The sequence below is a fragment of the Castanea sativa genome, chromosome 1, assembly GCF_040712315.1.
Source record: "Castanea sativa cultivar Marrone di Chiusa Pesio chromosome 1, ASM4071231v1".
NCBI lineage: Eukaryota > Viridiplantae > Streptophyta > Magnoliopsida > Fagales > Fagaceae > Castanea > Castanea sativa.
The window spans coordinates 32,271,846-32,297,455 of NC_134013.1; the positions used below are offsets into that span (position 1 = coordinate 32,271,846).

Consider the following 25,610-nt stretch of genomic DNA (forward strand, 5'->3'; position numbering starts at 1 on the left):
AGATTTCATGAAAGATGCATTCTGCGGAATAATCTAAAAAATGTTGCCCATTTGCATGAGAAACCTTGGATAATAGCTAGAGATTTTAATGAAGTTCTTGCTGATAGGGATAAATTTGGGGGTAGAGCTATTAATTCAAATAGGTCTTTACTCTTTAAAGATTGCCTTGATTATTGCAACATGATAGATATGGGGTTCACTGGGCCTCAATTCACTTGGACGAATAGACGTAATATAAATGCTCTTGTCCAAGAAAGAATTGATCAGTATTTCGCTAATCTAAGCTGGTGTGCTGCCTACCCCAATGCCAGGGTGACCCATCTCACAAGATGTGTGTCTGACGACTGTCCTGTGCTTTTCGAATTCAACCCGAGTAATGGGATTAATCTTCCCAGGCCTTTTAGATTTCAGACCTTTTGGTTGTCCGATTTATCATTTCTTGGGATTATTTCAGAAGCTTGAGGTCATTCTCGCCCTTTCCAAGTTGTTGTTGAATGTTTTTCCAGGAAAGCTTCAAATTGGAATAAGCATCATTTTGGAAACATTTTTGGTAGAAAGAGGAGCGTTTTAGCCCGGTTGAATGGGATCAAAAAGCTATGGCAGAAAACCCCTCTCATGCTTTGGTCGAAATGGAGAAAGTTTTGCACAAAGATTTAAATGATTTTTTATGCCAGGAAGAGGAGTTATGGGTGCAGAAATCTCGCATTAATCAGTTGATTAAGGGTGATAGAAACACTAATTTTCATCATATGTCAACGATTGTGAGGAGAAGACGCAATCGAATTTCTTGTATAAAGAATGAAATGGGAGAATGGATTAATAGTGAGTTTGGGGCCATGAATTATATAAGAGAAGGGTTTAACAAATTGTTTACTACTTCCCTTGTCTGTTCCCCTTTCCATATTCCTCACCCCTCTAGGTGGCAAGTTGTTTTATTGGAGGAGGATAAGGGCAGCTTAATTATGCCAGTCTCAAAAGTTGAAATCAAAGAGGGATTGTGGGCTCTCAAGTCGTACAAAGCCCTAGGTCCGGATGGACTTCATGCGGGGTTTTTCCAAAAGTTCTGGCCCACCGTGAAGGAATCTGTAAGGAATGAAGTTATGAAGATTTTTGAAGAAAGCAGAATCCCTGATTACCTCAACAGGACTAATATTGTTTTAATTCCAAAAATAGTTGGTCCGAAAAGTTTGGGGAACTATCAACCCATTAGCCTTTGCAATACAGTATATAAGATTGTTACTAAGATCATCGTAGCCAGGCTCAAACCGCATCTTGATAAGTTGGTTTGCCCTCTTCAATCAGATTTTGTTCCGAGAAGGAGAAGTGTAGACAATGCTATTGTGGTGATAAGTTGGTTTGCCCCTCTCCAATCAGCTTTTGTTCCGGGAAGGAGAAGAGTAGACAATGTTATTGTGGTGCAAGAGTTGATTCATACTATTAGTAACAAGAAGAGGCGAGGAGGTTACATGGCGATTAAAGTGGACCTAGAAAAGGCTTATGACAAAATTGAATGGAGCTTCATTCGGGAAGTTTTGATTAATGTCAACTTTCCCCACAACTTGGTGAAACTCATTATGAGTTGCGTGTCTTCTGTATCCACATCTTTTCTCTTTAATGGTGGAAGTGTTGAGCCTATTGTTCCCTCGCGTGGAATTAGGCAAGGCGACCCTTTATCACCCTATCTATTCATTCTTTGTATGGAAGTCCTAGGGCACGTCATTGAAGAGAAGTGCAGTGAGAAGAGTTGGGTTCCTGTCAAAATTTCCCAGAGTGGGATGGCTTTTTCCCACTTGTTTTTTGCAAATGATTTGGTCCTCTTTGCGAAGGTGGACCATGTGAATTGCTCCACAACAAGGGATGTGTTTGATCAGTTTTGTGCTCAGTCAAGACAATCTATTAGTGAGAGTAAGTCTAGAGTTTATTTCTCCCCTAACATAGATGTGGACACAAGAGAATCTTTGTGCGATATTTTGGGATTTAAGTCAACGCCAAATCTTGGAAAATACCTTAGTTTTCCTATAAAACACCAGGGAGGGAACAATCTAGACCTAAACTTCATTTTGGAAAGGGTCAAGTAGAAGTTGGCAGGATGGAAAGCCAATTTATTATCCCTTGCAAGCAAAAAGGTGCTCATTCAGGCTTCCACATCCACATTTCCTGCCTGTGTCATGCAATGCACAGCCTTACCTAAGAAGTTGTTGGATGATATTGATAGAGTTAATCATAATTTTCTTTGGGGGTCTTCGAATTCTTCAAAAAGAACACATTGGGTGGGTTGGCACAAAGTGACCAAAGCTAAAGAGAAAGGGGGTCTTGGAATTCAATCGGCAAGGGGAAGGAACCAAGCTCTTCTTGCAAAGTTCAATTGGAGATTTCAAACAGAAAAGGATGTTTTGTGGGCTAAGGTGCTTAGAAGTAAATACTGCACTAGCAGAAGGTTACATGCTAGAAATAAGGACAAGCTTCCTTGTTATAGAGTGTGGCAATCAATTCAAAAGGGTAGTGAGGTTTTCAATAAAGGCACCTGATGGATTCCAGGGAAAAATAGTAACTTGAGCCTTTGGTATGACAATTGGATTGCAAAGGCCCCTTTAAGAACTTTAATCCAAGGTCCACTTTCCGAAGAAGAAGAGAGGCTCCAAGTTAAAGATGCTTTTGGTCCTCATGGATGGGATTGGTCAAAAATCTCTATCCAAATTCGAAATGATATTCTTATGGAAATTAATATCATGCCCTCTTCCTTGAGAGCATCACTTGAGGAAGATAGGCTGATTTGGAATGGTGATAATTGAGGAGATTTTGAGCTTAAATCCTCCTATACAATAGCCATTAGATGCAGCAAGGAGGAAAAGGAGTTCATGAGGTCTTAGGTGTGGAAAGTGAATACCTTACCTCGTATTAAAACTTTCATGTGGCAATGCTTGCACAATAGCATTGGTATGGAAGAATGCCTTGTCAAAAGGCATCTTAGTGAGTTGGATAGATGCTTTATTTGTCAAAGGGAAGTTGAAACAATTATCCATAGACTTAGGGATTGTGAGATGGCCAAAGCAACTTGGACCAGCCTGGGTATTCGGCCTAACAGCAGCTTCTTTGAGGATAGTCTTCACAATTGGCTTGAAAAGAACTGCAAAGTTAATAGCTGCAGAGTGAACAACCAACCATCTTGGAGAATCCTTTTTCCTTTTGTCATTTGGTTGCTGTGGAAACAAAGAAACAATGTTGTGTTTAGAGGCCAAAATTCTCGGACTGGTGTTCACAGTGAAGCTGTGTTTTAGGCGTCGAAATTTCTGCATTGCGTGCTGAATCCTAGAGTCTTGGGTAGAAGATGATCTAGATCAGATGGGAGAAACCTCCGCTTGGCTAGGCTCGTCTAAATATTGATGGTTCAGCCTTAGGAAACCCAGATAGAGCTGGCTGTGGTGGTATCATCTGGATTGATCGTGGAGATTGGCTTGGAGGATTCTCTAGAGGCATTGGGGTCACCACAAGTTTTATAGCGGAGCTTTGGGCTCTCCGAGACGGCCTTACCCTCTCTTATATCATGCATTTACCTGCTGTTGATATTCAAATTGATGTGAAAGTTGTTGTGGATGTTCTTAGTAATTCTTCTTATACAACCAGTTTGTTATGCCTATTGTGGATGACTGCAGGCAGCTAATTTCCCAGCTTGCCCAAGTCCGGATCGGGCATTGCTATCGTGAGGCAAATTTTTGTGCTGATTTCTTAGCTAGGAAAGGTGCACTTCAAGATTGTAGTTTCATTTTGTATCAAGATCCTCCTGTGGATCTTTTAGAGTTTATTGCCTCGGACAAGGATGGAATGCATTGTAACAGGGCTATCCCTGAATCTGCTATTTCTCTTTAGTTTTTGTTAATGAAATTTCCTCTTTACCGAAAAAAAAAAAATGTTAACATTGCAAAGTCTTATTAGCCACCGGTTCACACCCATATCTCGTTCCTTGCCAAAAAACACTTCAACTATGACCACAATTTCCAACTCCAAGGAATGGACAGTGTTTATTAAACTATGAACTTGGTAGTTTATGCATATATAAAACAATTTCTTGTTAATTTTGAGCTGTTTTTTACTCTTTTTTTTTCTCTAAAAGATAATCTGTTTCTCGCTCAATAATTGATAATTTTTTTTTAAAAAAATGATGTACCTATATTTTTGATATATCTGTATATAATTAATTAATAGGTTGTTAATGGGAAATTGAATTTTATTATCAATAAATGAGTTATATGATTAATTAAATGCATTTTTTTTGTCTATAATGGTAAAGCGTTGTTGTAATTTAAAAAAAAAAATTAGTTGTAATTTAAACTATTTAATATGATTTTTTTAATAATTTAATAATAACAATAAGGTATAGATAATTTAAATCTTAGGCATTTTATTTAGAAAGACCATAAAATATCAATTACGTTAAAATACTTTTCCTTCTCGAAAAAAAAAATCAAAGAAAGTTACAATACTTTTTGCCAACTATTTCATAAATTTAAGTAAAGTAATTTATCAAACCCTTATACCTCATACATATTATATAGATCTCTCATAGTCATAGAGAACCTAAATCGTCCTAACACTTTTTTTTTTTTTCAATCAAAATCACCCTAACACTTATGGTAAGTTAAAAAGGAAATTGAAAATAGGATTATGCTAACGAGAGCCCTTAAGGCAATGGTTAACAATTCATTTTAGAAATGTTTTGACACCACTTTTATGAGAAATAAAAAAAGTAGTCAAAATATTAATTGTTTTCTTTTTCTTTTTCCATAAAACATTTCTTTAAATAAATTGTCAACTAATGCCCTATGGATTGGACATCCACTAACATTTCCCTTGAAAATAAAAAAAGAAAGAAAGCCGACAACAACTAAGCATATCTCTTTCACTCACTTCAATCTAGAAATAATACGAACAAAAAGAGTGTAAGGCTATATAGACTTTTATAGGCACCATTCAATTATAAGAGATGGATTCAAGTTACACCTAGTATAACTCTAAGGCTTCATTTGGGAGTTCATAAGGGAATGGAATGGAATGATAATAAGGAAATGGAATGGAATGGAATGGATTGGAGTGGATTTAAGTAAGGGAAAAGAATGGAATGGAATAGAATTAAGTAAGCTTGATTAGATGTTTCAAAATAAAGGAATGGAAAGGAATAAAAATAAATGGAATGTAAGTAATCTTGTTTGGGAGTAACATGAAGGGAATGAAATGGAATCATTTTATGACAATATTATTATTAGACCCTTATTTTAAAATAAAGAGTTGAATATATAGGAGTATTTTGGAAGTTATAGTAAAAAATTCATTAAATCTAATTTCATTTCCTCTCATTCCTCCCAATTTCAGGGGGAATGAAAATTTGAGGTTTTAAGGGAATAAAGAGGAATGAGTGTTCCCTCCTACCCATTTCATTCCCTCCCACTTAAACTCCCAAATAAGGGAATAGACTTTCCATTCCCTCCATTAAAACTCCCAAACAAGGAAAGTGAAGAAATTCTAAAATTATTATTTTCATTCCATTCCATTCCCTCCTCCCAAACGAGGCCTAAAGAGTTACACATTTTTTAAACCATTGGACTTAAGTAAATCTAACGGTCAAAAAAATGCTCTTATTAATGCTAATATTTTGATTAGGATCTCATTTATTATCCCTTATATATAATATTCTATACTTATCTCTAAACCCAAAAATAGGTATACATTTCTCACTCCTCTCTCTTTCTCCTCCATCACTCTTCCACCTCCACTGCCATAGGGAAATAATTCAAGAAAAATTGCAATTAGACTTTAGCTTTTGTTATGAACACCATGAGCATATATATAACCTTTAAAAGAGCTAAATGAAAACAAAGAAGTTCACGTAGCAGATCCAACCAAATGAGATTAAGGCATAGTTGAGTTTGAGTTTCTTTTGTGACGAGATTTTTTGAGATTGTTTGACGAAACTTTTGGCCGACCTAAACTACTATAAACTTTTTATCCTGTCCTTCTTTCTTTCTATGTATGATGAGTTGTAAAGACAATGGGCGATAAGCCAAATAAGTTGGAGAAGAAATAAAACTGAAATTGGCTATATCCAAAGTTCTCCTTAGCTGTCTTGCCGTTTGTAAAATGGCTTAGAGCACCTGGGGGACAAGTTATTGGGAAAAAGTGGCTTATTTTGTTTAGATAATAATGGGTAAAATTATTAAATTCACGATTGATCGAATCATTTCATTTAACAGGGAAATATCAAGCAAATGCTTTTGAGTTTTGAGTATTGATTAAATGCTAGCAAGTTTCAGGCTTCCGTTTGATTTGAAAGGATTATTTTGCTGGAGGGAATACCGGGGAGAGAGTTTATTTTTCTTGTATCATAGGGTCAGCCCCTTTATATGTGGCTCTACGAGCCCATATTAAATTTTGCCACAATTTTGCAATTGCACATAGCAATGTGCCTGGCCCAATGACCCAATTTAGGTTCGTACCTCTAATGTCAGTGTTCCACAGTTATTTTTTTATTATTATTTTTTCCTTCTTCTGCCTGCAATCTATCCATGGAGGTGGAACAACGGTGGAGGAGAAAGAAATAGATATAAAATATAATAAATGAGGGATAATTAATGAGATCCTAATCAGAATATTAGCATTAATGAGGTTTTTTTTTTTTTTTACCGTTGGATCTACTTAAATCCAATGGTTTAAAAAAATGTACAACTCTTTAGAGTTTAAAGTTACACTAGGTGTAACTTGAACCCATCTCCAATTATAACTTATTCTGTTTTTAAATTATCTTCTTATAATTTAGAAGAAATTCCCTAAACTCATTTAAAACGACCATCATTATCATTGGTATAACACCTTATACGATTTAATATGCATGGTCGGTCCGTCAAACTTATCCAATATTCCAATTATAAAGACGACATGGATATCTCTCTCTCTAAGGTCTAAACGGTAACACGAAAGACGCGTTCGACCAGAAAATGACTAATAATCCTGCTCTTTGGCTCGTAGAGAGGTTTTTTTTTTTTTCTCTAAAATATTTTTTCAAAGAACTGGTGACAATGCTTCTTAAATTTCGTTTTCCTTTTTTTTTGGGGGGCTTGTTAGTGTGACTATTTTTAGGTACAAGTTCATTTCTCAACCTAATTACATAATTTAAATCATATTGTATGGCGAGAAATATTGATGTATATGCAATCATTTTGAAGTAGCTCAACATTTGAAATGTTCATGAATGACTTGCATGAGTGAAAGACCGTATTCATGAATGCAGGTAACCATCACATCTTCAACGAAATGTCTATTTCATTTTAATGAATCATGCCTCTTTTTAAGAGGTGACAAACACATTTTGCGCAATGGATATTATTATGAGTGAATCTTATTATTTTCAAAATTTTAAAAGACAAAATTGATTGTTTTCAGATGTCTTTGACTCTTTAAATTATCATACATAACAATGTCCTTTTTAAAGGGACATTAGTTTGGCTATGATTGGTTCACTTATGTGATACACTGATACCTACCGGTCTTGTGCTCCATTCAAAATATGTGTATAGGGAGTACATACATGAGGAAATCTTGTTATGAGTGGACTAATCACGATTAACAATAATGCATTAGGATTAGGTTAGCCTTCCAAATGATAATAATAATATTAAAGCATTAGGTTAGTTGCATAAAAGGATTAGTGCTGAACTCCTTTTAAGAATTCTTCAAACAAATGGAATGTTTTCACTTTTCAAAGGAGAGAAAAATTTTGCTTAGAGATATTTATTATTTTACTTTCTTTATATTCATGTAGCAATTAGGGACAGATTGTTATCATAACTTTTTAGTGGAGTTTGGATGTGCATTTGTGTTAAAACTTAAAACTGTATTCTCTCTCCCTTGTGTGTATTTGTTTCTCAAATAAAATAAAATAAAAACATTTCTTAAGCTTTTTTTTTTATACAATATAGAAATTCTATTCTAACATAATCTAAGAGGGCATTTGGATTGCGCGTTTGCACGTCCACGTCCACGTTTTTTCCTTTTTTTTCTTTTTTTTTTTTACCCAGCCGCATGTTTTGACTTTTCAGCAATGAACAGTGCACGGATGCACTGTTCACAGGTCCCACAAATTTTACTTTTCAGCAACTTTTTCATTAAAAATGGGTCTCACGGCATTATTCACACATTTAAAAATTATTTTACTACAGTGTTTTCAGTTTTCAGTTTCAGCAAAATAAGTTCTATCCAAACGGACTCTAAGTGTATATGTGTGTATGAAATTCATTTCTAAAGACTTAAATCTCAACCCTTACCAACGCCCCTCACAACCCACAAGAACTTATACTTGTAAAATAACATTTGCGCCAAAGGTGCGATGGTAACATTTCTTAAGCTTTAGACAATCTTATTTTTTTTAACTTTGTTTGTTTACAACAAAAATTTCTGAGCTTATCTAGGAAAAACATAATGAAATCTTCATAGATTGAGACGGAAATAAGTACAAATATTCTTGGATTTCACCATCCTCCCCTGTTTCTTAACTTACTAGGCCAAAATGGGCAAATGCCCTATTCACGCAAAAAAATTAGCGTGTTGTCTCCTTTCCCAAACTAAGTAGAGAAATGCCCCTCTTTTGAAACTCGATTTTCTCAAAATCGAGTTAAGCCCTATAGTGGCGTTTTAAGGAGTCTATAGTGACGTTTAAGGAGCCTATAGTGGCATTTTGGAACTCGAGCTCCTTGAACTTGAGTTATAGGTTAAAAAAAAAACTTGCATGGAACTCGAGTTCATGAAGCTCGAGTTCCAAAATGTCACTATAGGTCCTTAAAACGTCACTATAGGCTCCTTAAAACGCTACTATAGCGCTCTAAAAAAAAAGAAATTTTTAACTCGATTTTAAGAAAATCAAGTTTCGAAAGAGGGGCATTTTCCTGATTATTTTGAGAAAGGGAGCAAAACGCTAATTGTTTTTTGCACGAAAAAGGCAAAAGCCCATTTTCGCCTAACTTACTATAATTGTTCTCTTTTTGGATCTTTCCCTAATGCCACCAATAAACAAATACAAACCTAACTTAAGCTCAAAAGAAGAGAAGATTTGGAATCTTGAAAACTATCTATGCAATCTTGCACGTGTCACCTTTTCCAACGCTAATTAATTATGTGAATTCTAAGATTAATAAGACCAATTATATTATTAACTTAAACCCATTAGTTCACCCTCACAAAAACCTCAATCCCATTAGTGTCTCTTGAAAACCAGCAACGGTGATTTAGGTAAGGCTGTCCGTTTTTAGATACCAAAATTGGCTCACCCCCGTAATCTTTGACTATTAGCCATGGGTTTACAGCCCAAGTTAGAATTTTATGCCAGTCAAATTAAATGCCTAAGTCTCATCAAATTGATATCTCTAACTAAAAGGCCAATTGCGTAAGGCAACGTAGTACTAAAGGCATGGGCTACAACAATATTCTCTTAAGGACCAATCATAATTTGTGAAGTGTACGTATATCATTAAAGACCTCATAAAATTTTCATTAAAATAGACCCAACAAGATACTTTTAGATACTCATCAATATATATATATATATATATATATAACCCCGCACACCCTTGGTACGATGGTCACTCCACAAGTATAAGTGTTTGTGGGGAGTGAGGGGCAAAAGTCGGGATTCAAGTCTCTAGAAGGAAGTTTTACACACATATACACTTAGATTATTTTAAAATTGAATTTTTATCTTGTGTGTGTGTATATATATATACTATTATTTAAGAGGTTTCCCCTGTTTGGATTCCTCATTTTTTTAGTTCAAAAATGTCTCTATACCCCTATGCTTAAGTAGAGATAAAACTGATAAAAATGTAACTCTAATTCCTACTAAAACATTGCCTAAAAAATAGGATCATTCTCCTATTAATTTTCAAATTAATTTATTCACTTATAAATTAGATTTTCAAAATAAAAATTATATATATATATATATAAATGCAACCCTACACAATTTTTTTTTCTACAAAATAGGACCACTAAAATAGGTCCAAAACAACATATATATATATATATCCAAAAAAAAGGGAGGAAAAAAATATACTAATCATTATATAGCACGAATCATTTTACATTAATAATTAATAGATGTTCTAAATACTGTTTTGGACCTATTTTAGTTTGCCCATTCAAACGAAATATTTCAATACCAATTTATTTTAGTGTATTGTTTCGGGGTTATCACTAAAGTTATATATATATAAACCTGTGCACACCTAAGTCTACATCACATGATATTATATCATATTAAATTATTAATTCAAAAGTAAATAATATACAAAACTTAATATCTTCATTTATGGTACACAGTTATGATACTTTGGGAGTACTCAATAATTACCTATGTAGGAAAATTATTAAATAGTACTTTGTGAGTATCATAAATGTGTACTCTCCCTTCTCACGTGAATTGTGAGTCCCACCATGAATTTAATTAGTGGAATCTACAATTATATGAGATGAGATAGTATGCATTTATGATACTTCGAAAGTATTCAATAATTACCTATATATGTATATAACATATCATATATGAGTATATTAACCAAGAAAAAAATCATGTCATAAATGAATAAAGTAAACTAAAATAAAAACATATTATTAAAGGAAAATAATAATAAAATTCCACATGTAAGTGAAGCAATAAAAATTTCCCAAAAAAATGAAGTAATTTTAAAAAAATAGGTTTAGGAAAAAAATAATAATTTGTTTACATACTAACCGAAATCACCATACCAAGTGAAATATAGTGGAACGGAGTAAACAGGTAGAATAAAACGGAATAGACCAAAATTTGGAACAACATAGAATAAAAAGTGATTTATACCCGTTAACTAAGCCATTCCATACAAAATTCATAGTAATGGTTAATATACAGCTAGCGAGGCCATTTTAATGTTGCTGTCGGTGCACGTGTCATGCGTCATTAAAGCCTCCGTAAGCAAATCACCCTTCCAAGAATCATACTACGATTACCAACACCAAGACTCTACTAACCTTATAAATATCTATTCCTTCAACCACCCCAAGATTCAAAATCCTTAGAGACAGAGATGAAGATGACTCGTTTCTTAAAATCAATGTCAAGGACAGTTCATGAAGAACATCATGACCAGCTGGTGGAGCATAAGACTGATGATCAATATCATGAAGCTACTGCATGTCCCTCATCACTAACAGTGTGGAGAAAGTCACTTGTAATTAGTTGTAATGGATTTACAGTGATCAATTCCGGTGGAAATTTAGTGTATCGGGTCGATAATTATAGCGGACGACCCGAGGAAATCACTCTCATGGATGGCTCTGGAATACCCGTCCACACAATGCGTCGTTGTAAGGTGAATAATAATATCATATTATATATACTTCTCTCGATCATTTTGGTCTTATATAGAGTGATATATATTGACACAAAATAAAAACGTACACAATTGCATATATCTATGTGTTCAACTGGGTTGATTTTGATTGTGATATTTGGCAGACACTTAGACTGGTAGATAGCTGGTTTGTATATGAAGGGGAAGCTGGTGATCACCATTGTAGAACAAGTACAAGTAGTACTAAATCATCAAAGAAGCCGATTTGTTCCGTAAGGAAACACGTTAACATTTTACATTCCAATCCGAATGTACTTGCACATGTATTTCGAGGGAGCTCAAATAAAGGATATGCATACGTGATTGAAGGTTCATATGCTCATAGATCATGCAAAGTGTTAGATGAGTCAAGGAAGGTAGTGGCTGAGATCAAGAGGAAGGAAGCGAGTAAGGGAGGAGTATCATTTGGGCACGAGGTTTTTGTTTTAGTCGTGCGACCTGGCTTTGATCCTGGATTCGCTATGGCTTTAGTTTTACTTTTGGATCAAATGTGTTCCTAGATTCTCTCTATTTTTCATAAAGTGTGTATGTATATTTGATAAGATGAATTTTAATTAGTAACTTGTTGAGATCTGAAAGGGATACAAATCCCATGCTATGTCATGAATCAAGAGGTGTACACTCTTTGTAGCAAAAGCCTAGCACATTGAAAAAAAGGAACCTGAGCAAGGATGGATTCTTTTTCTTTCTTTTTTTCCTTTATTTGAGTCAGATGTAAGGAAGAGAATTTCAATTGGTGTTTACTGGGAAAAATAACTTTTTAAAGGACACAAAAAAGGAATGGGCAAATCATTTGCTGGATAAAGAGAACATATGCTGGATAAAGAGAACATACATACGCAAGAGATATCATATTCTCTCTCTACAGAAAATATCTTTATGCACTAAGGAAAAGAGAGGGAAAAAAGAAAGAGGGTTGCAAAAAAAGTGGAGATGCGGGGTATCGATCCCCGTACCTCTCGCATGCTAAGCGAGCGCTCTACCATCTGAGCTACATCCCCTACATGTCTTACTAGTTTCAAATTACAAATAAAACTAATTCACCAAATATAAAAGTAAAAGCAAATTTCAGAGAAGAGATTCCGGGAGGGTACGTTACCAAATACAGAGAGGTGCTATGTCCACAACATTTTTACAATAATTTTACAACAAATTATAGGTGGTTAGTTGTTATAGGTTCAAATTTGAATCTAACACTAAGATTACTTTTTTGTCCTAACAATAACAACCAGTAACAACTTGCCACTTAGGATTTGTTGTAAAAATGTTGTGGACATATCATTTCTCTACCAAATATAATAGTGCCTACAAACTCGGGTTTTTTCTTTTTTTCTTTTTTTTTTTCCCTTTTTTAATCTCACTTGATTTTTTCTGGAGAATAGACAGCTTCATTTCTCATTTCAGTACTCAGTAGTGATTTTCGAGTCTTTGGAATTGTTCGAAAATGGAGGTCATGAATAGCTCCAGCAATATCTTCATTCCTCAGACCGTCCTTAGAAAAGTAGCATGTTAATGAGAACACTAGTGTAAGTATTTAATGATAAGTGAAACTGTTCTTTCAACGTTTGAGACATTTGTTAAGGTTACTTGAACAAACACGTTACGGTTTTGCAAACGCTTACTCGAGTCTGTCACGTTCTCGGTAGAATGTAAAATGATTGAAGCAAATCTAAGTATTTTGAAAGATGTAAATTTTCTATTGCCTCATGAAATGCTCTACAGAAGGCAAAGAATAACCTGCTGTCTACAACTGCTTTACTGTTACAACACTGGAACCCCGGTTACCCATACAGGTGAACCCTTACAACAATCCAGCTAGAGCATGAACCCCTACAACAATTCCTTTCCACCTACAACATAATATATACAAACCAATCAGTTTGGCCAAAGACCAAACTGTGTCATTAATAAATAACAATCCTCAGAAGGAACATACTTCTGTGCAAAGCCATTTGGATCAGTCAAGCCCGTCCCTTCCCCTGTTCCAATCCATGGGCAATAATTTTCTTGCTTTCTGTTGACTGGTGCAAGCCTTGTCAAAAACTCTTGCAGGTGGGGGCATCATACATGATTGCTTTAAAATGCTTGCAGTTGAATGTCTCGTTTCTGCAACCGAGTCCTTCATTGACTTGCTGGGCGATGATCTGCTTGATCTCGGAGTTGACCAATTTATCGGTCCCTTCCTAAGATAACTGAAACCATCAAAATCCTTTATGTTCTCAATTGTGGAGAGCTTAGGCTTCTTTGAGGGCAGTAGCTGGTCCACACTTCTTACCAGATTGTTAGAGCCCAATACAGGAATTGATGCTGCAAATGTTTCTTCAAGTTTCTCATTTGATTTCAATTTGCGAGCTTTCATCACCTTTTGTGAAGGCTTCTTTGGCCACTTTGTCATCCCATCTGGATTTCGCTTGAGAGTTGCCAATGCCATGTCACACAGAGTTTGTGCAGCAGCTAATATCCTTGGACATTGCCCAGCTGTCACAAACAGAAAGCACACTAAAAATCAGACATAACAAAAGAAAATGAAGACATTAAATGCAAAAACTGTCATCATTTACTACACATTCCATAAGTGGACAACGGTATGCACCACTGAGGGTCCAGATGACAAGTAGCCCATCCAGTTATCAATATTCATTTTCCAATCTTGGAAACACATTTCATGACATGACCAGTTTAATCAAGAGGAACCATCAGCCTTAAGGCTTAATCTAGACCAGATAGATCACTAACGAGACAGCATACGCCAAGCAGAAGAAAAATCCACACTATAAAAACAAGTGACCACCACAGAATGCTTTGGAACGATTAGATCAATTGGCATCATATCCATCACTCAGTTTTTTCCCCCCTTCACTCCAGGTATGCATGCACGCATAGCCCGCCACTCCAAACACAGCCACAAACACAGTTGTGTGGATATGCATTGGTAGTGAGCTTATTTCTAGCCAACAGAAATAAAGAGAAGGTTACTATATAACTATAATTGTACCATTTCCTTGATTGTTCACCTTGCCTCCAGAATCTGCATTTTCAAGAAAAAGCAACATCCCAATTAATACCCGAAGAAAAAAATAACAATAATAAAAACAAAGAAAGAAAAGATAAGCGTCTAAGATAAATTCATGAAATCCTTACCTAAAAAATTGTGAGAAGCTTTTGAACATGTTGCAGAAGATGACAAATCACGCTCACACTGACGAAGACCAACTGATATTGATGGGGAAATTTTATTTTCTGAGCTCAGCCCCAAAGGAATTAGGCTCTGATCATAACTTAATGACTCCAAGTTTGTAAAAAAATCAGTGGAAATCCTCAGAGAGCTGGAAACATTCCCTATTCTTACCCATCTACCTGGGCATGTGCTCCTAGTTGTAGGCAATTTAACAGCATCAGAATTAGTTCTACAATGCCCACTAGAAGTATGTGACCATGGAAAAGGTGGCAAGCTGACTCTGCGAGACATTTGCTTGCCTAAGCGTATATCAGATGTATTCCTTGAAGATACAGAAGACTTGGCCGCATCAAGGAGCAAAGACTCCAAATCCTTGGGTTGAGGAAGCCCCACACGTTTCAAAACATCTTTAGGTGGATATAATGGCGAATCAAGTGGATTAGCAGGAGTCTCAGGCTTGCTACAAGAATCCTGGATCTTGAGGAACGAGAGAGGAAGAGAGAGAAAAGAGCATTATTAATTATTATTCTTCAATATTATTTATCAAGGAAAAAAAAAGTTATTAGTCTTCAAATTTTAATTAATGAAGTTGAGGCAGCATTCAAGATGCACTCATATTCTGCGTGCAATGTGTTGCAAATGTACCAAGTTATTACAGCATTCATGTTCACACATGTATGTGGGTGGCCAGAGTTGCATCCAGTTCCACCAACAGAACTTTTCTCTTAATAGCAGATCTGGTCAAATGACTCTCCACAATTTCAGAAAATTACAGTCGATAGTCACGTCAGGTAGCTTCCCAACAATTTTACCAACTCACAATGGTTTGGTGATTCAGGAGTTGGTATTCAGAGAAGATAACTTTCTTAATGACATTTCAGTGAAAAATAAAAATAAAAATAAAAAATTTAGTTAATTGACAGTTGCAAAAAAAATGCTTCTGACGATGCTATGCAGGGTCTGAGAACTAGCATCTTAAATTCTCTCGTAAACTAACCTTTTTACATGAGCAAAGATCTGCCATGCAGGACTCTCCTTTATCACCAGAAACAGAGCCTGACAGGCATGTGGACATTTTCTTATTGGAGCAGTTATCTATATCTGCAATATTTTGGGACTGGACAGGCCTCGAGAGATGCAGTGCAGAAAAAGATTTTCTAATTGAATTCAAGAAATCGTCATTTACATTCGCTGCTTGCTTCCCTTTGTCTTTAACTAAACTAGAGCACTTGTAGGTGCCATCTAGTAGATCATTCAAGGGTGGATCATCCATAAGCTTCGTGGTGTCCTGAGTATCTAACTTCAGACCATATATCCCTGAGAATAATTCCCAACATTCATCAATGGCATTCATGAAAGCTTACATTTGGTAAGCAAAAAAAGAAGGAAACAACCTAATAGGTAGCTTATAAAATAATTTGCCCAAGACAATCAACAGGGCAAGGACCATATTAATACAAAGAATAAGAAATATACGACCACTTATGCCAATGAAATCTAGCTCATCATGGCTTTAAACTCAAAATAGAAAACGAATTGGTGATATAGGAAGCTAAATACCTGAGTCCTAGATATAGTAAAAGAAAAGTAAAAAAATAAAAGTGATGGACCATAATCTTATGCCAAGATGCACAGGTACAGATATGGGTATGAGTATGATACAAGTACGAGTAAAGGAATACAACATTTCTTGATAAACCTAGGGTAAGATACGTTGGGAATACATGTGTTAATAACTTATTAAATTTTTTTTTTTTTTTAATATATTGTTAAGCATTTATTTTTCATATATTGTTAAGCATATATCAATTTAAGAGTAATAGTGAATAATAAAATGAATACATGGCCTATGAATGATGTTTAGAATACAAACCAAGATCCAAAAGAGTAAATAAAAGATAACTAGATAAGTGTTTAACATTGAAACCAATATATAAATATAAATGAAAATTCTTACAAGATCCAAATCATATAACAGGCATATATTGGACATATTTGCTTTCTTTTTATTCAAAAAAAAAAAAACTAGGTACATACATTTGAGGTATCTGGTATGATACTAGTACAACACATAACGGACAAGGGTATGTGCGCAAAAATAGAGTATCCATGAATCCTAGATCTTATGTTATACGATACTAAACTCAACTAAACCTTAATCCTAACTAATACGGGCCAAATGGATCCTAAACTCTAACTGGCATAAGAGTATTTCCCTAGTTACATCTTCTTCTTCTTTTTATAGACCCCTAGTTACATCTTTAACCATCATGTCTTCCCTTATAAATTTAATCCGCTTCATTTTTGCCATTTTTTTTTCCTTCTTCTCCTTCCGACATTAACATAATCACTCTTTTGTAGTAGTGCATTAGAAGGCGTCAGTTGAACCTGTATAAAAACAATCTCAAAAAACTCTCATCATTTTATCCTCAATTGAAGCCACCTACACCTTTTCACAAATAATGTCATTCCTTATCCCAACTTTCCTAGTGTAACAGAAATATACTGTTTAAGAAATAATTGCTAGGAGTTGCGAATAATATAAACATTTAAATATATAATCATAATAATCAACTCCAACTTGGTTTTTTTAGTTCAAAATCTAGTGAGATCTGAAGTTATGTATGAGTTGATGCTATAAAAATAATAATTGCAATAAAAGTTGTATATTTGCAATAAAAATAATAATTGCCATAAAAGTTGTATATTTGCAATAAAAATAATAATTAAAAAAAATAACACTTCAAAGAGGCTAAAGCTTTCATTGTAAAATGACACTATTGTGTGTGACAATGTCATACCAAAAAAGTTGCTCCCCCCAGCAGCTGAACTGAAGTTCGACAAACCCGCCTTCATCGAGAAAGAATCATATTTGATCTTCGCTGGAACTTTAAAACCCCTTTTATCACCTCGCTTGTTGAGGTTGCTCTTCTGTTTCACCGATTGAGTATTCTCTAGATCATATATTAAAGAAAAGAGGAAAATGTGTATCAGCCAAAAGACTAAAAAATCTGAAACAAGAATCCAAACATCTAATCAAGCCAATAGGGCATATAAATCTCATACAATATCTTATTTATGATATGAAAATCAGATTATAAATCGTTTGCAGTTCTCAACAAACAATCACTCAATCAACTAATCTATATTTGTCATTTTCAACTGGTATCTTTTAACTGAAAAAAAAAAAAAAAAAAAAAAACACTATATACTTATAAAAACAAAGGCAAAGGAAAAAAATGACTAATCTATATATTTAGAAATCTATCTGATTCTGGTGTAATCTTTTGTTCGTAATAAAAAATATCACCTGGGATAATATTGGGTGGTGAAGCCAATGACCGGAATGGGGGAAAAATGACCACTGATACACCACATTTGGTGTATTTATTGAATAACAAAAAAATTGAACCAAAAACACTCTTGCAAGAGCATGTGATGGGACTATTCACAACAACGAACAATGCTGAAACAAAGGTAGCCCAAGAAAAGTTTCCCACATGTTTGCCCTTGTCTCAACAGGAAATTTTTTGTATTTTAATTGGTTTAAAACTACAATCACTTACCAAGGTCCACTTCCACAAGTACACAGTATCTTAAAATTTTGTCAATTCAGGCATCAAAAAATTGATCATAATATAGTTTTGAAGTGCACCTTCCTTTGCATTATTTGTGATTTCTTCCTTTAGCTACCCAAAAACATTTATCTTCTCAAAAAACGATGGGAGTAGTGGATGAGGTGGTAGTACTCTTAAATTAGTATATATTTAACTTTACCTCATAATTTGGTTTCATTATTTTGAAACCAAGGTTATTTTTTAAAAATGTATATGTGTGTGCAGTGGTTAAATTGGGTTGGGTTGGGGTAAGGAGGGAGGGGAGAGGGGTTATACTTACATCACCTCCGGGTATTAACAAAATTGCACACAGGGTCTTTGTTTCTTTATTGACAAGTAACAAGCAAGGATGTTTAATGACACTGAAATAATTAGAGAAATTCTTTCAAGTTTTTGAAGCTGTGAATAAATGGCAAATGGAAGAAGAAGCAGATAAGAAAAAGATGTTTAAAGGATGTTTTTATAGGTAACAAGTTTATCTGAATTTTGAAATTGGCTCTTACATGGGATGGATGTTTGAAGTGTTTAATTTTGCAGAATTGCTGCATGTATTCAGGTATCTTGACAACTGACAAGCAGAGAGTTGGCTGTGGAGCTCATACACATAGATTATTGTAACTAGAGACAAGAATAACAAACATGTTTTATTATTTGAAGATGTCAAACATTGCATGTATATGACTCAATAAGGCATACAGAATGGCATAAGAGAATATGGTATGTTGAAAGGGAAAAAGAAAAAAAAACCGAGCTGGCATAATGCATTCATGGCATCTACAAAGAGCATTAATTTTATATTTTAAAAACATTGTTAGCTTGCAGGAAACTGCATTAATTGAATTGTGGTAATTTAATAAGCAGCTGGTAAAGGGCATACAAAGTCTTTCTACCGCATTTCCTTATTTGGACGATTGGCAGCCAGTTGTCCGCGATTTTTGACCCAAAAATCACATGATCGAAATGGGGATATTGGGCTCCATTTAAAAAAGGCAACCCTGGTACCCTTTCTCTTTTTTCTTCTTTTTTGATAAGAAACCCAGATGCTTTAAATATTACCAATGCATTTATAACTGTTTTCCTAAACTGACATCTACTTTTTCCCAAAATTGAGATTTACCCATTATTATTATCATCAAAAAACTTTAAAAAAGTAAAAAATATATATTTTGTCCTTTTTGAAACTTTATTCCTCAATTAGCAGTTTTGGAAGGTTCTACCCAAACACTCAGATTCAAACTGCACTTTTTAACAGATTTTACCAAACACTCAGGTTTTCAAACAACCCATTTTCATTCAGCAATTATTAAAACTACAACTTTTTTCTAAAAGGCCATTTTCAAACAGCTCTACCAAACTCCCACTAAGAGAGCTTCAAAGGAGCCTTAACGGTTTTCTAGTACCCATAGTTTAAAGTTGATGAGTTACATTAACATCAAATGATTAACAAATATTATAACAGAAAACCGCCCTACCTTGAGAGGTGCACGTTGCAGGACATGACCCAAGCTTATCAGTCACATCCTTCTGGTCATCTACTCCAGCTAAGCCCATAGAATCTTCCATTTGAACCAGCCGTGGCCTCTTTGAAGACACGCTACCACTTCTTGACAACTTTGCTGCTTTCCGTGGTAACTGTATGCCTTCAGGCTGAGGATACCGTAAAAGACTTTTGTCCCTAGTATAAAGGTGCTCAGATACATCTTCACCCCGCAAGCTGGGCAGCTGACTAGCATGCCTATACAGTTCAGTATCACAGGAGGCAGAGTCAGAAGCCTTGCCCGAAGTTTTAACATCTGAGATGACCATATCCCATGGATCATAAGAACAAGCAATAGAGTAGCAAATTAGAGATGCCAAAACCAATGATTCACGAACAGAAAAATCAGGACATACCAATTATATAAAAAACACGTGTGCAACAACACGACAAATAAGTGAATAACTAATAATTATGCAAACTCAAAACATGTACAGAAGCAGACAAAACAGTTCTTAAATTCCACACCAAAAAAAGAAGCCGAAGGCATGGTACACATCATGTTATATGAAATGGAATATCTTTTTGATCTGACATCCCAAATCAACTCAGAGAGTTACCGTTCCAATTTACAAACTTTTAATCCAACAATTGAATGTAACTAACTCCTTTTTTACCTAGATACATAGGTACAGTCAGCAAACCAAGAGGCGGGTTCCGTAACTAACAACCAACTGTAAATCATTCTCAAAGTACAAAAGTTATCATTTTGTCAAAGTGTGACTAAGTAAGAAAGTGATTTATCAAAAATTTGCCCAAAAATTAAAATTTTCCTAAGCTAACATTTACCAACAGTAGCCTCAACCATATAACCTCAAATTTAACTGCTCTAACAATTTTTTATATATAATTTTGAACCTATAGAAATCCTCATTTCTCAATTATAATTCCCATAACAAATTAGCGAAATAATTGAAATAACCACAAAAATTTTAAATTTCAAAAAGCTATAAAAATTTTTAAATTTTGAACCCAAAAAAATAAAGCTTCATTTCTAATTCCCAGAATAAATTAGCAAAACAACTGAAATAAACACAAGAATTTTAAATTTTAAAAAGTTAATGAAAGAAAAAAAAAATATCAGAATTACCTTTGTGACTAAGAAGAGAGCTGCAGCGTTCGTTTGTGGGGCTTGCAAGAACCGAAACGTCATCGTTTTGCCGAACAAAGCCTTCCGCCGATCCCAAGAGCTTTGTCGCCGCCACTTCAACCGGATGGTAAGGCAATTCCAAAGCGTCCATCAACACCACACCACACCACACGAACCCTCCCCAATTTTACAAGACCCCGAGCATCGCTTCACTTCGCTCCGATCCGATACCGTTTTGGCTTTTACAACGGCGGCGAGGGTTCATAGGGAAGAGACGACGGAGGCGCGCTTTAGGGAGCAAGAAAGTAAGGGAAAGTGAGGGAAAATTGGGTGTTTGGGTGGTGAGAAAAGCATGTTGCGGCTAGTTGGAAAGCGAAATGGGGATTTCTAGGGCACAGAATGTGGAGAAAAGAGGAGTATTTATAGTTTTCGGGAAAAGTCGAGGAGTGTTTGGATACAAGTCCGTCGGGTTTGAGGGCATATTCCTGTGCGATGAGCGTCAGCATTATCCACATGGATTTTTATTTTTTAAACAAGGTTAAATAATAAGACTAAGGTTGTCCTATATATGTTGGGATGTTACAAACTTAGAAGACAAGGGAAATGAAAGTGAAAGGGAACTTGAACGGAAGGTGAGCAAAATGTATCAAATTTTAGTATAATTAATCCGATCACTTTTTTTGGATTCAGATCTTTCAGATTTTTTAGGGTACTTTATCAATAAATTTCATTAAATCATAACCACTCTTTTATAATTTAAAGGCCTAGATACTGTCATGTCAGTATTCCACTAATAATACTCTTAAAATAATAAAATGAGAAATGATATATTCATAACATTTTCACAAGATTTTTACAACAAATCTTAAGTGGCTAGTTGTTACTAATTGATATTATTGGGGTAAAAAAGTAATGTTAGTGTTGGGTTCAAATTTGAACCAATAACAATTAACCACTTATGATTTGTTGTGAAAATGTTATGGACGTAGCATCTCTCTAATAAAATAATGTTGCAAACAAAACAATTAAGATTATTGTTAGAGATTCTCAAAAAAAAAAATTATTGTTAGTGGAATGCTGACATTGCAAAATATAGACTATTAAATCATTAAAGAGTGGTTAAGATTTAAATAAATCTATTTGGTAGAGTACCATAGGAAATCTAGAGGATTTTTTTTATATATACAAGATAGAATTTCTATTATAGCCTAATCTAAGTGTATATGTGTGTGAAACTCCCTCCTAAAGACTTGAACCACAGCCCTTACCCCCCACACCCTACAAGCATTTATACTTGTGGAGTAACCACCACACCAAGGGTGGGTGGTGGTAAATCTAGAGGATCTGAATCTCTCTTGTTTTAAACATACTATCTTTCAATTAAATTCAATAATGTGATTTGGATATCATAATTATACTTGAGGAGGTTTCATTGACCAATAAATTAATAAGATATATGGTTGTACATTTGGTCAATAAGTCACATAATTAGTTGATCCCGATTAACTTAATTGATAAATTTTATTGCTATCAAATAAGTGCTTGGTGCAAATCTCACTTGCACTCAAAAAACAAAGTTTATTAGTCATTAGTATCTTAATCTTACGATAAAGTTCAATTATTGTTATAAATTTTCTATAATATCTATAAAAAAAATATAAATAAAAAATCACATGATTAACTTTAATTAGAGAATCCAACATGTCATTTGTAATAATTTTAGTTGGATAAAAGTTTTGTAAATTTGTTCATGACCGTTGAAATAATAAAATGTAACTAGTGTGTAATAAAAATAGTATTGTGATAAGTATTATGGACTTTACACCTTAATAGTTTTTTTTTTTTTAAAAACACACAAAACAAAAACAAAAACAAAAACCGAATTGATAATCTCTAGCACACGGTTTCTCTGTGTTCGGTGCACTAGTTTTGTCCTTTAGATCAGTGTGACGTAGCATTATCCATTATTCAAGGCAATGGTGGGGGGTGGGGGTGATCTGATGTAGTAAAAGGATGTCTTATTTGTGGAGTTTTCAAAAGGTAAAACCCATTGGGGATGCAGATTTTGTTTTATGGCTGAAAATGGTTTTACAATCCTTAAGCTAGTACCAAGTGTATTCTCAGACAATGTGACCCGTGACTACCCTGTGTAACAAACAGCTCGAAGTTTAAAAATTTTCGAAATGATCATAATGAGTTAGAGGACTCGTGAGGGGAAATTGTATGGCACCAACCCAATTTTGGCTTTTTTATCATTTATTCTCTGCTTTCTTCTTTCTTGTTTTCATTTGGCTTTTGTTTTGAGTCTAAAATATGCATAACAAAGTGATTCTATCAATCTTAACTTATTATTCGCTATCAAAGTGATTCATTTTAAGTGTTTGTTTGGTATCCAGTATTTTTCGATAGTTTATTTATTAAATATGATACAAAATATATAATTTTTTTGTTAACTATTTATGCTAAGAAATATGATCCATTTAAACATGTTTCAAGCATATTGAACTAGACTTTTGAATCTAGCTACCTACTTGTATATAATTTGGGATCACCCACTTTTCGCCATTTAAATATTGCATCTCCTTTACAGAAGTTATTTTAAAACATAACTTAATTTCCTGGACAAACTGACCTAAATCCAATTGGAAGAATCACTTTCAATACAATAGGTAGCAGTTTTTTTATAAAAAAGAAAAAAGGTAGCAGATTATATAATTATCCATGTATTCTATCACAGAGGCTCTTTTTTTTTTTTAGCGGTACTAGCAAAAAAAAAAATTCTATGTTTTTATTTTTATTTTATATATATAATTTTTATTTTGAGAATCTAATTTATAAGTAAACTAGTCTTTAAGCACACGCTCACGCGCATACTTAGAGAATCTTCTATTTTTTGGGTAAAATTTAATAATTTGCATCAATTATAATTTTAATATTTTATACAAAAAGCATAATACTTATTGTACATCTAGGTTTTTTTTGTGATTGGAAAATGTAGTAATCCCAGATTATAATTTATGCAAATTATTAAATTTTACCCAAAATAATAATAACTTTTTAACGTGGGTTTCTAAGATTTTTTTTTTAAAAAAAAAACTTTTTAACATGGGTTTAAAAAATAAAAAGACATATTTTCTGCCAATTAAAAAAATAAAGAAAGAGAAAAGTTTAAACATGAAGTTTGTTTCTGAATAAGTGGGTTAGTGGGAGGATAATCCTATTTTGTAAGCAATGTTTTAGTGTCCTTTAGTTCTGTCTCTACTTAAACTTAGGGATATTGGTTTTTTGGACCCAAAAAGATCCAGTTCAAACAGAGGAAGCCCTTTAAATAGTAGTATAGATAAATAAATTTGAAAATTAACAGGAGAGTGGCCCTATTTTTTAGCCAATGTTTTAGTGGAAGTTAAGGTTGCATTTTACCGAATTGTTCTTTAGTTTTGTCTCTACTTAAATATAAGGATGTAGGGGTATTTTAGAACAAAAAAATCCAGTCCAAACAAGAGTTGCTCCTTAAATAATAGTACTTGTGGTGACTAAAATGACCTAAGTAAGTGTTTGGGCCTTGGGCTTTATTAATGGGCACTAGTTTGTTTTGGACTAAAAGCCCCCTAGAACTGCAGGTCGGCCCATAAGTCGAGAGTCCGAGGATTCGTCCGAGAACGAATCTCTCCTCGGACAGACCCACAATGATCTTGAGATTCGCCAAAAAGATCAAGGCAGAATTCTGGAAAAACCGTTAGTTAAGAGGGGGATTTAAGCACCCTCCGGACACAAAGGTGTGAGAGAAATATCTTAGAAAAATGCTGTCCTCCACATTAAAGACCCTGCACCTACCTCCCTGACCACATTAATGGGAAAATGACCCCTGAATAGTAGAAGTCAGCCTTCTTGCTATCATTTGAAGACTTCCAGAGGGTGGTGGATGGGACAGGTGTCTAATAGGGTGATTTGCTTTACACGTGGATGAAAAGGGCAGAAGAAGAAGTATTTAAGGAGGGAAGAGAGTAAAGAAAAGAGGGTGGTAAGATAAATATTAAGAACTGTAACCTTTGAGAGAAGAAAGAGAAATAATATATAAGTTGTCATCGGCTTACGTCCGAGAAGGTTCATTTTGCCCCATTTGTCTATTATTTGCAAATACTGTAATATTCTAGCCTGTTCATCAAGTTTTGAATATCACTAAACTAGATTACAAATCCACACTCTACAAATTTAATTGTTTAAGGCTCATTGGGCCTGAACCCACGTGTGTTTTTTGGGTCCAGGCGCAATTGTGCACTTACAGTACTAGTCTCTGAGCACTCACGTGAGGCTCTTTTATTTTTTGGGTAAGGGTTAATTTAGAGCATTTATTATAATTTGAGATTACTACATTTTTCAATCACAAAAAAAAACCTAGGGGTGTGATGAAGAATTATTTCACCACACATAATACTCATCACACCCCTAGTTTTTTTTTTGTGATTGAAAAATGTAGTAATCCCAAATTATAAATGCTCTAAATTAACTCTTACTCAAAAAATAGAAGAGCCTCTGAGCACACGCGTGAGTAGTATTAAAATGCCTAAAACATCGGGATTTTTTTTTTGCTTGAAGTTGTACAAAAATAGGGAACCAACGTTGAAGGACTCACCAACCTCAAAAAAAAAAAAAAAACATTCAAGGACTCACAATTTATTAACTGAGGACACGTAACACTTGATGCAAATTCAAAAAACATGATTTGTTTGGAGTCTTTTTGTCTTTTGGTAAGTTATTT

General features: G+C 34.4%; 2 protein-coding genes and 1 non-coding gene across 3 annotated transcripts; 1 reads left to right on the forward strand and 2 right to left on the reverse strand.

Moving 5' to 3' along the window:
• Positions 1-11,102: 11,102 nt before the first annotated feature.
• Positions 11,103-11,929, forward strand: LOC142639289 (protein LURP-one-related 17). The gene is made up of 2 exons (XM_075813488.1): positions 11,103-11,387; positions 11,534-11,929. The coding sequence occupies exons 1-2, from the start codon at positions 11,103-11,105 to the stop codon at positions 11,927-11,929; spliced, it is 681 nt and encodes a 226-aa protein (XP_075669603.1).
• Positions 11,930-12,357: 428 nt separating this feature from the next.
• Positions 12,358-12,430, reverse strand: TRNAA-AGC (transfer RNA alanine (anticodon AGC)). The gene has a single exon. It is a non-coding gene; the product is annotated as a tRNA-Ala (tRNA).
• A 673-nt stretch (positions 12,431-13,103) lies between these two features.
• LOC142614137 (uncharacterized) lies at positions 13,104-21,261 on the reverse strand. The gene is made up of 7 exons (XM_075786684.1): positions 20,852-21,261; positions 19,697-20,017; positions 17,409-17,561; positions 15,605-15,924; positions 14,571-15,084; positions 14,425-14,457; positions 13,104-13,907 (listed from the first exon to the last, which is right to left on the reverse strand). The coding sequence occupies exons 1-7, from the start codon at positions 21,000-21,002 to the stop codon at positions 13,387-13,389; spliced, it is 2,013 nt and encodes a 670-aa protein (XP_075642799.1). The 5' UTR covers positions 21,003-21,261; the 3' UTR covers positions 13,104-13,386.
• Positions 21,262-25,610: the final 4,349 nt, after the last annotated feature.

Coding starts and splice junctions, on each gene's coding strand:
- LOC142614137 (XM_075786684.1), bottom strand. CDS start 21,002: ATGGACGCTTTGGAATTGCCTTACCATCCGGTTGAAGTGGCGGCGACA. Junction 15,925..17,408: donor TGGGGGGAGCAACTTTTTTG/GTATGACATTGT, acceptor AATTATTCTCAG/GGATATATGGTCTGAAGTTA. Junction 13,908..14,424: donor GGTGAACAATCAAGGAAATG/GTACAATTATAG, acceptor TGTTTGTGACAG/CTGGGCAATGTCCAAGGATA.
- LOC142639289 (XM_075813488.1), top strand. CDS start 11,103: ATGAAGATGACTCGTTTCTTAAAATCAATGTCAAGGACAGTTCATGAA. Junction 11,388..11,533: donor ACACAATGCGTCGTTGTAAG/GTGAATAATAAT, acceptor GATATTTGGCAG/ACACTTAGACTGGTAGATAG.